The 11261-nt window shown below is 55.1% G+C and overlaps 1 protein-coding gene across 1 annotated transcript in view; it reads left to right on the forward strand.

Moving 5' to 3' along the window:
* DOCK6 (dedicator of cytokinesis 6) overlaps nt 1-11261 on the forward strand; it is a gene marked incomplete at its 5' end in the record, with an annotated part of 54186 nt that overhangs the window by 16597 nt on the left and 26328 nt on the right. The window contains 7 exon segments of the mRNA XM_014592862.1: nt 3395-3533; nt 3612-3713; nt 4490-4576; nt 4787-5018; nt 5269-5430; nt 6582-6757; nt 8074-8178. Of these exon segments, the coding sequence (XP_014448348.1) occupies nt 3395-3533; nt 3612-3713; nt 4490-4576; nt 4787-5018; nt 5269-5430; nt 6582-6757; nt 8074-8178 (1003 nt within the window).

Below are 11261 nucleotides of genomic sequence, written 5' to 3' on the forward strand. Positions count from 1 at the left end.
CAGGCGCGGCTGGGGGCCAGCTGGTGGCGTGGTGGTGAAGGCGGCTGGATCTCACATGGCCGACTGTGTGGTTCGGGTCCTGGACCTGGTCGCTTGAAAAACATGCAGGGCATATGTGTGTGCGTGAAATCCTGAGAGGAAAACGGAAGAGAAGGGGTTGCAGCGTGGTATTCTGGGTAGTTCTCTCTCTCTCTCTCTCTCTCTCTGTCTCTCTCTCTGGCACGTGCATGCACCCTAGCAGAATTTTTTATATATAAAGGCTTGGCTGGAAGGCCGGATGCCCCCATTATACAGATAGGGAAACTGAGCCCAGGGTGCAGGTTGGAGCTTACACAGAGTTGCCCCTGGGGGAAGGAGCTGGATTTCTGACTCTGGCCTCAGTCTCCCCACCGGAGAGACAGGTCACCTTCCTAGCAGCCTCCCCTGCGGGAAGGGCACTCAGGGCCTTGGGGCTGGGCCAAGGGCCAGGCCCAGTCAGCGGGGTTGGTGTGACCGCTGGTCACCCCGGCCACCGCCTGAGAACTCTGGCCCTGTGTGCCCATCTGTCCCCTGCCTCTGCCTCCCTGTATCCCGTTAGTGTCCCTGAAGTCCCTCTGAGGCCTCCTCACACTTGTTCCCCATCTGGGCGTGGAGGGGCCTGCTCTGTCGCCTACCCTCGGCCGTCATAGCTCCTGCCTGCTGCTTGAATGTCTTGTGTGTGTTTAATTTACTATAGGACGTGTGCACTGGCTGGAGAGACAGGAGGGACAGGGGGAGGGAGACAGCACCTCCCAGGGATGGCCACTCTATAGTCCCCTCTCCTTTGTCCTCTTGGGATTTGGGGCATGCTCATGCACCCTGTGCATTTTTCAAGCTACCGGATCTGGGGCTCGAACCATGCAGTCAGCCATGTGGGATCCAGCTGCCTTAACCACCATGTCACCTGTTGACCCTCAACTCCCTTTTTTTTTTAAGAGGTTTTTGCTATAGGGTGTGTGCACTCTCCAGAAAGAGAGAGACAGAGAGACAGAAAGCGAGAAATCATCCCCCAGGGGAGATGGCCACTCCGCAATCCCTTCCCCTCCATTCTCCTCTAGGGATCTTGGGCAGGCACGCACATGTGCCCGGCGTGAATTTAAGCCACCGGGTCCGGGACTCGAACCACGGTTGACTACATTGGAGTCCAGCGACATAGCCGTTATGCTCACTGCTGGTTCCCCAACTCCCTTTAAAAAAAAATTTGCCAGGGGCTGGCAGGTGGCGTGGTGATTAAAGGCGCTGGACTCCCACATGGCCAACCACAGTTCGAGTCTTGGACCTGGGGGCTTGCTCTCTTTCTCTTTCTTTCTCTCTTCTCTCAGCAATTAAAAAATAATAATCACAAATAAAATTCAATACATATTTTTAAAAAATAATAATTCTTTAAGGGGCTGGCAGATGGTGTGGTGGTTAAGGGCACTGGACTCCCACATGGCTGACCACGGTTCGAGTCCCGGATCTGGCAGCTTGCTTTCTCACTTTCCCTCTCTCTCTCGCTCTGTCTCTCTCTCTCTGGTTAATTTGAAATAAATAAATAAAATAAATTAAAGGATAATAACATAGTTCTTTAAAATCAAAGAAATCATTCTTTTTTTCATTTTTTTTTTGGCCCGAAGGTGTGTGCACTCACCGGAGAGGGAGAGGGAGAGGGAGAAGGAGAAAGCACCGCCCTCTCCCTAGGGGAGCGAGGTCACTCGCCATGCCGTACCCTCCGTTTTTCCATCTTGTCTGGATTCGGGGATACACAGCCACTCGGGCTGGGATTCACACCATGTCATCGGCCACGTGGGATCTGTCTCCCTTAACCACTGGGCCATGGGGCCTGCCCACCCGGGTGGCCGCTGACCCCAGACCCTGAGCCACTTTCCTGCTGTCTGGGTGCCGGGGGGCTCGTTCGTGCCGCCCTGCTCCTGGGGGCCCTGGGGGGGCCTGTGTGGCCCCAGAATTATCAAAGGAAGTTATTAAACCCATATGCATACTAAGCATTGTCTGTAAAGTGAAAGAATAATTTACCCACATGTGTACTTGTATTCTTAAAATGTTTTAGATGTGCTATAATCGTAAAATACAAATCTGAGGTTTTTCATCATTATATGGGTCTCAAAACACTTTAAAAATGCAAGCACCATTTTGTGGAGGTCATCCAACATCTCTGACTTTAAAAGACTATGGTGTGGGGCCAGCAGGTGGCATGGTGGTTAAAGCACTGGACTCCCACATGGCTGACCACGGTTCTAGTCCCATGGTCAGCTTGCTTTCTCTCTTTCTCTCTCTCTCTGGTCACATTAAAATAAAATGAACAAATAAATAAATTTAAAAACAAAACAAAACAAAAACACACCAGGCACGTGTGGATGCCTCCCACCCAAAATCCCAAAAGAAATGGAGGAGACAGGATTGCGGCGTGGCCATCCCCCCGGGGGGTTGATGTCTCGCTTTCTGTCTCTTTGTCTCTGTCTCTGTCTGGTGAGCACACACACCCTATAGCAAAAACCTCTCCAAAAAAAAAGTAAAGTATCTTCAGTTATTTCTCCCATGAGAGAAAGAAGAGGAACAGCGACAGAGAAATAGGCACCCCTAGAGGGTCCTCATGCCCCAACCCACCCCAAGTTTCAGTGTCTGCCTGGCACGCCCCAGTGTAAACCCAGGACCTTCCCCCTACGGCACAGCCGTGTCCCCACCAAACTACCACGTGACCCTGGATTTCACTTTTTTTTTTTCACACCAAAATACCATTTAATTACATTTTTCAGTACTTTCTTTTTAAAAATACAAAATCTTGCCAGAGGGCACGTGCACTGGGACCTGGTCACGCCACAATCCCTTTTTCACCATTTCTCTATCTTGACTGGATTCTGGCCACACGCGGATATGTGCCCCGTGTGCAAGCCACCGGGGCTGGGATTCAAACCATGGTTGGCCATGTGGAATCTGACCTTAACCACCAGACCACCGGGCCAACCCTCGGGGGGTCGGCCATATAGGATCCAGCTGCCTTAAACACTGCCCCATTGGCTGGTCCCTGTTTCATGCACTTGTTTTTTTTTATTGTTTAACTTTATTTATTTATTTTAATATGACTAGAGAGGGACAGAGTGAGCGAGAGAGAGAGGGCATACAAGTGAGAAAGCAAGTCACCAGGTCCAGGACTCGAACCGTGGTCAGCCGCACAGGAGTCCAGCATCCTTAACCACCACGCCACCTGCTGGCCCCTCCATGCGCTGTTTGGAGTCCCTTGTCTAGGTAGTGAGGCAGGAAGCAGGGCCGTGTTGCCCCAGGAGCCCCAGTGAGGCCAGGAATGGTGGCAGAGGTGGGACAGTATTGGGGGACAGTGTGTCCAGAGCAGACCCGCAGACCCCCAGCCCACTCCTGCCAGGTCCCCCGAGTTCTACGAGGAGTTCAAGCTGCGTCTTCCGGCCTGTGTGACCGAGAACCATCACCTCCTCTTCACCTTCTACCACGTCAGCTGCCAGCCCCGGCCGGGCACAGCCCTGGAGACGCCTGTGGGCTTCACTGTGAGCCTCCCTCCTGGGTGCCCCTCTCCCTCGGCCCCTCCAGCCTGGCCACACCCCTGACTCCCCATCTCTCCCCAGTGGATCCCCCTGCTGCAGCATGGCCGCCTGAGGACCGGCCCCTTCTGCCTCCCCGTGTCCGTGGACCAACCCCCACCCAGCTACTCCGTGCTCACACCCGACGTACGTGCCTGGGCCCCGTGCCTGTCCCCAGCCGCTCCCAGCAATATGCTGGCCACCTGTCCCCACCGCCTAAGCATTCCCAGTTCTCTCGTGCCCCCCGTGGAGCCTGCCTTTCTCCCCATCAACGCCCCGAAGCCTCGTCACCCTCTGTGGTTGCCTCGAGGGTCCCTGCCTACCTTGTCACCCACTCGGTGTGTCCTGCTGTCCCTGCGTGTCCCTCGCTGCCTCCCCCCGGATCCCACTTCGCATTCCCAATTCTCTCGTGCCCCCTGTGGAGCCTGCCTTTCTCCCCATCAATGCCCCGAAGCCTCGTCACCCTCTGGTTGCCTCGAGGGTCCCTGCCTACCTTGTCACCCACTCGGTGTGTCCTGCTGTCCCTGCGTGTCCCTCGCTGCCTCCCCCCGGATCCCACTGCCACTCATTCCATTTCTCCCGTAGCAGTCCCTGCCGACCTCCCCAGTCGCTGGCCCTGCGGCGGTGACCCCCGGGCCTTGCCTGCCTGATCACCCACATCCAAGCTCGTCACCCTCCCTTGCTGTTCATGAACACGCTGAGCACCCCGCGTGTTCATTTCTCTTCTGCATTAATGTTTCCAATGTCTACACCCCATTAACACCTGGTTCTAGATAGCGTGTCCCTGGGCTGGGGGCAGGGCGCCTGGCTGCTCCCGCGGGCTGGCCTGGTTCAGGTCACAGTGTTGCAATGGCAGGGCTGTCCAGTGGCCTGACCCATGAGAGAGGGTTGGCCCGTGCACTCCCTGCACGTCTGTCCTGAAGGTGGCGCTGCCGGGCATGCGCTGGGTGGACGGTCACAAGGGCGTATTCAGCGTGGAGCTCACGGCTGTGTCATCCGTGCACCCCCAGGTACGGAGTGCAATGGGGACCCCTCCTGCCTGCACTGGGATTGGGCAACAGGGAGGCCTGGCTGGCCTTGCCGGGGCAGTGGACGTGACTCGAGTCAGCTGGGCGAGGACAGCCGGGCGAGAATCACAGGAAAGCTGCTGACTCAGGCGGTGGTGGCCTGAATCTCGCCGGGCCCGGGCCCTGCCCCGCTCACTCCACATCCCCACGTAGGACCCGCACCTGGACAAGTTCTTCACCCTGATGTACGTCCTGGAGGAGGGGGCCTTCCCGTTCCGCCTCAAAGACGCCGTGCTGAGCGAGGGCACGGTGGAGCAGGAGCTGAGGGCCAGCCTGGCCGCCCTGCGCCTGGCCAGCGCCGAACCCCTCGTGGCCTTCTCCCACCACGTGCTAGACAAGCTCGTGCGTCTGGTAGTCCGGCCCCCGATCATCGGGGGTCAGATGGGTGAGTCTGGCCTCAGCTTCCCAGACTCAAAAGTGCCCTCTCTGTCCCCTGATCCTGGGTCACCTCCTCCACCCCATCTCTCTCTCGGACGTCAGCTTTCCCTTCTGAAGAATGGACCCCACCAGGTCCTCTGCGCACCCACCCTTAATGGTCACGTGACTCCCTCGGAGCCTAAAGTCTTTCTCTGGAAGGCAGGTGGGGCGGTGAGAGGCCTTGGGCCCTGGAGGTTGACCTCTGTCCTGCCTGACAGTGAACCTCGGCCGCGGGGCCTTTGAAGCCATGGCCCACGTGGTCAGTCTGGTGCACCGGAGCCTGGAGACCGCCCAGGATGCCCGTGGTCACTGCCCGCTGCTGGCTGCGTATATCCACTATGCCTTCCGACTGCCTGGGGCCGAGCCCAGCCTCCCGGGTGGTGAGTGGTGATAGGAAGCCTTGGAGACAGACTACCTGGGAGAAGGGCTTCCTGGATTAGCATGGGCAAGGGGCCTGAGGCCACGCAGTCCTTGGCTGCTGTAGGCAACTCGAAAGACCGGATTTTGCCCAATTTTTCCCCATCTGCAGGGGTGTGGTCTCTGTACATTTGACTGACGGTTGTTCAGCTAGTGAGCAAGCACTTTTTGTTGTTTATTTATTTATTTATTTAAAGTTGACCAAAGAGAGACAGACAGAAAGGGAAAGTGAGAAAGCAAGCTGCCAGATCCGGGACTCGAACCGTGCGTGGTCAGCCATGTGGAAGTGTCCGGTGCCTTAACCACCACGCCACTGGTTGGCCCCAGCAAGCACTTTTAGTGACTCGGAACAGAGGCTCAGATTAGGCTGTTTAGGTTTGATTCCTGGTTCTGCTGCCTGCAAGCTCTGGGCAAGTGACTTCACCTCCATGAGCCTGTTTTCCCTCTTTTTTTTTTCTTCTTTTTTAAAAGAATTATTTTATTTAACTTTATTTATTTAATTAATTTATATTCATTTGACCAGAGTGAGAGAGAGAGAGAAAGTGAGAAAACAAGCCACCAGGCCCAGGACTCAAACCATAGTCAGCCATGTGGGAGTCCAGTGCCCTTAACCACCACGCCACCTGCCGGCCCCTGTTTTCCCTTTTGTAAAACGGGAGTAATAGTACCCTCCTCGGGAGCATTGGTGATAATAAAAGGCACAGCAGTGCCTGCGAAACGCTCAGTGCCTTATTTCCAGTCTCCCCCCAAGTTGCTCTAAAGCAGTAATCATTATCATACCCTTTTTGCATTTTGGAGAGATTTTCGCTGTAGGGTGCGTGCGATCCCAGAGAGAGACAGAAGACAAGAAATCACTCTTGAGAGAGGCTGGCCATCCCGCAGTCCCTTCTCCTCCATTCTCCTCTCGGGATTTTGGGCACGCACGCACACACGCCCGGTGTGAATTCCAAGCTGCCATGTCAGGGACTTGAACCCCAGTCAGCTATGTAGAGTTCAGCACCTCACCCACTACGCCATGTGCTGGCCCCATCATGCCCGTTTTATGGGTGAGGTAGATGGAGGCTCAGGGAAGGGCCCGATGAGGAGGGGCTGGGGGTCATCGGGACAGGGGCAGAGGCTGATCCCATCTCTGTCACCCTCAGGGGCCCCTCCAGTGACGGTGCAGGCGGCTCCGGCCGCCCCGCGAGCCTCTACCTGGCCCGCTCCAAGAGCATCAGCAGCAGCAACCCTGACCTCGCCGTGGTCCCCGGCTCCGTGGACGATGAGGTTTCCCGGATCCTGGCCAGCAAGGTAGGGCACGGGGAGCCCTGACTGTCAGTGGGTCTGGAGCCTCACTGTCGTCGGAGGACAGGAACCAGCAGAGACCACGACATGGATGAAGGCTTGATGCTGGGCAGTGGGTGTGGGCAGTGGCCCGTGCTGCCGGGAGGCCACGTGTCAGACAGGGTGCTGGGCTCAGGCCTCCACGACTGACACAAGGTGGTGGGGGGAGCTGGGTGTGGGTAAGCAGAAAGCAGCGTGGGCCAGGACGGCAGGTGCGTGCATGCACCCCATGGATGCTTGTACACCGGTACATATGCACACACCCCATGCACGCATATACACATGTGCCCCGTGCACATACACACACACCTACACAGACATGTAATATACATGTGTCCCCTGCAGGCACGTGCACTAATTACACACATGCAGCCACACACCTATATGTGTGTGCCAATACGCATGTCCCACCTGCACATATGTGTGCACATGGATCCCATGGAACACATACACGAAGGCATGTACACACAGTCCATGCACATTCACAAGTGTGCATATGTAGACACAACACATGCATACACATGGATACATATATGCATGCACCCTGAACATACGTACACTAGCACATGCATGCATGCCACACACATGCATGAATACACACATGTGCCCCTGCACACCTGTGCACTAATGCACATACACACACCCCGTGCACAGATGTACACTAATGCATATGTGCTCATGTGCCTTGTGTGTACATACATGAATGCATATTCACGCATGTGCCCCTGCACATGTACACGAATGCAGACATATACCCAATTCACATACATACATGAATGCATATGTGCGTGTACCTTTTGTACACACATACACTGGTGCATATACATACACACCCTGTGTACACACATGCACATGTGTGTGCACTCCTGCACACATGTATTACATAAATGCGTAACCCATGCACATGCATACACGAATGTAGATTTGCCCGTGCCCCTGGACACACAGACACTAATGCATATACACACTCCACCGTGCACACCTACACAGGTGCACATATACATACACTGCATGCCCACATGTACACGAGTGCATATACCCATGCAACCCTTGCACACATGTATGAGGTGCATATATGCGTGCACATACATTGCAGGCACATGCTTACACCCGTATGCACAGGTACACACACGCCCTGCACATTCGTGCACAGGTGTGTACCTCCATGTGCCCTGTGGACGTATGCCGGTGCATATACGCCTGCACACGGGCCCACCCCCTTGGGGTTTCCCACTGCTTCCCACCGTCCCCTGGGAATGCTCCACTCATGCGTGTGTCTGCAGGGCATCGATCGCTCACACTCCTGGGTGAATTCTGCTTACGCTCCGGGCGGCAGCAAGGCTGTGCTTCGGCGAGCGCCCCCCTCCTGTGGGGCTGACCCCAGACAGGTGCCCTCCCCACCCACCTGCCCCTGCACGTGTGTGACACCACCTCAGCACGAGTTCCTCCCACCTGCCTGGCTGTGTCCGACTAACCCTGAGGGGCTGCCTGAAGGAGGTGGCAGACCTCCTGCCTCAGTCTGGGGCTGTGGAATCTGTCTTGTAAGCATCACTGGGTCATTGTAATCAGCCTTTTGCTGCTACATACACCACAGCTTCCGGCAGAGACAGAAGGCTGAGGATATGCAAATAGCATGCAAATGACACGCAAATCCCACCACCTGCAACCTCACTGCCCGGCATGGCCTATCCCCTCCCTTTTTATTTTTAATTATTTTATTTCACTTTATTTATTTATTTTGATTTTACCAGAGAGGGACAGATAGGAAGAGGGGAAAATGAGAAAGCAAGATGCCAGGTCCGGGACTCAAACCACAGTCAGACATGTGGGAGTTCAGTGCCTTAACCACCACGCCACCTGCTGGCCCCAGCCTGCCTCCCCTTGTAATCCACCTCTATGCAGGTGACTCACCTATCCCCTTGGCCTAGCGAACTGAATGGTGTCAAGGGGACAGAACCGAACCTCTGGGCTTCCCCGTCCCATTTTGGACAAACAGTAGCCCCTTCCCTGCCTCTTTCTGGGCACCTCGTGTTGAGCATGGGCTTTGCCTCCAGGTGGGTCTGGGTTCAAGTCCTGGAACAGGCTCACCCTGAGCCCCAGACACTTGGCTATGTCTTGCTTAGCCTCAGTTTCCTCATTCATAAAGTGAAGAGACCATTTCCAGATTTCTAGATGTGGTAAAAGACCCAATGAAAGGTGTCCCGTGTCACTGTCCGTGACCTCGGGTTAGGGTTGAGGGCATCGCAGGTGGGGCGAGGGATCTCACGGTGCAGCCAGTGAGGGAAATGGTGTGGGTCAAACAAATGCCCATGTGTCATTGCACGGCGCGGACAGTGCCTGGAAGGAGCAGAAGTGGAGGCACTGCCCTCCTCTGAGTAGTCTGGGGGGACCTCTCAGAGGAGGTGACATTTTAGGGGGATCTTGAAAGGTAAAATGGAGCCAGCCAGGGAAGGGTGGGTAAGTGTTCCAGGCAGAGGGAACAGCATGGGCAGAGCTCAGAAGACCCCAGGCTTTTATGGCTGACAGCCCCATCTGGTGTGTGCTAAGGTGTAGGGTGTGGCCAAGACTCAGAGCTGGAGGGTCCCCCAGGGCCAGCACCTGGACAGGTCCCTGGAGCCGACCCGCTCCATCATTAGACCAGCAGCCTTGCCTCTGGACCAGCGAAGGAGGTGGGGAGGGTGGGTCTTGAGTTCTCTACACCCACTTCACAGATGGGAACACGGAGGCTGGAGCAGGCCAGGCCCGGCACCCAGGGCCCTCTCGGCTGCGCCCATTACCTCGCATCATCATGTCATGTCTGTCCTGCTTCCTTCCTGTCTCTCCTCCTTCCCCTCCATCTGACCCCCATCTCCCCGTTTATTTATTTATTTATTTTATTATTTTGGGGGGAGAGTTTTTGCTATAGGGCACGTGCACTCACCAGAAAGCCAGAGAGAGACAGAGAGACAGAAAGTGAGAAATCGTCCCCAGGGGGGGCCGGCCACGCCACAATCCCTTCTCTTCCATGTTCCTCTTGGGATCTTGGGCACACATGCACACGCGCCCGGCGTGAGTTTAAGCCACCAGGTTAGGGACTCAAACCGCGGTCGACTACGTGGGAGTCCAGTGACATAGCCATTACGCTAACTGCTGGTCCCCTCCCCTTTAATTTTTAGATAGATTTTTGCTATAGGGCATGTGCACTCAGACAGAGAGACAGAAAGTGAGAAATCACCCCCCAGGGGGGATGGCCACACCTCGGTTTCTTTCTCCTCCATTCTCCTTGTGGGATTTTGGGCACACATGCACCTACGCCCAGCATGAATTTCAGGCTGCTGGATCTAGGACTCAAAACTGCATTCAACTACGTGGGAGTCCAGCGATGTAATCATTATGCCACCTGCTGTTCCCATTGACCCCCAGCCCTTTTTATTTATTGATCTAATTTTATTTATTATTATTATTAATCCACCAGAAGTGGGTAGAGAGTGAGTGAGAAAGCAAGCTACTAGGTCTGGGTCTTGAACCGTCGTAGGCCATGTGGGAGTCTAGCGCCTTAACCACTATACCACCTACCTGCTGGACTGACTGTTTCAAAATATTTTTTAAAGATTGATTTATTTTATTTTATTTCTTCTTTTTCTCCTTCTAATTTTTTAATTTGCCCAGAGAGAGAAAAGGAAAGTGAGAAAGCAAGCCACTAGGTCTAGGATTCCAACCGTGGTCAGCTATGTGGGAGTCCAGTGCCTTAACCACCACACCACCTGCTGGGCCCTGTTATTATTATTTTTAATTCAACAGAGAGAGAGAGAGCAGGAAAGTAAGATTCCAAGTTGCCAGGTCCGGGACTCGAACCACTGTTGGTCATGTAGGAGTCGTGTGTCCTAACCACTATATCACCTACTGACCTTTCATTTTGCTCTTTAACCCTCTCTGTCTACACTCTCCCCACTCCACCCATTATTCTGGTCCCTCTTCTGCATATCCCTTGTCATCTTCATCCCCTCTGACATTCTCTGCCCCGGCCACACCCGCACACCTACCTACCTTAATAGCTGCCTCCTGCTGCCTGGTCCAGCCCCGCCGCCCTGGCCACCTCCACCAGCCTCTGGCCCCGCCCACCAAGTCCACTTCTCACGCTGCCCGCCCCGCCCCCGGCCGTGCGCTGGAGCAGCGCCGTCCCTGTCGACCCATCTCCCGTCCCCACCTGAGTTCACACACAGACATCCCTTCTCCGTCTGGGATGTCCCATCGCCCTTCCACACTCGTGTCCACATGGGTACGTCTCTGTCCACGCCCACTCATCTGCCACAGGCACGTCTGTCCCCCGTCCACACCGACCCATCTCTTCCCCACCCATGTCTACACAGACACGTCTGTCCTCCACCCTCGCTGACCCATCTCCTTCCTGCATCCACGTCCACGTGGATATGGCTCTTCGCCCCCACCGATCCATCTCCTCCCCTGTCTCGTCCCTGTCCCCACCGCCTCA

The sequence above is a fragment of the Tupaia chinensis genome, unplaced genomic scaffold, assembly GCF_000334495.1.
Source record: "Tupaia chinensis unplaced genomic scaffold, TupChi_1.0 Scaffold138665_1, whole genome shotgun sequence".
Lineage (NCBI taxonomy): Eukaryota > Metazoa > Chordata > Mammalia > Scandentia > Tupaiidae > Tupaia > Tupaia belangeri.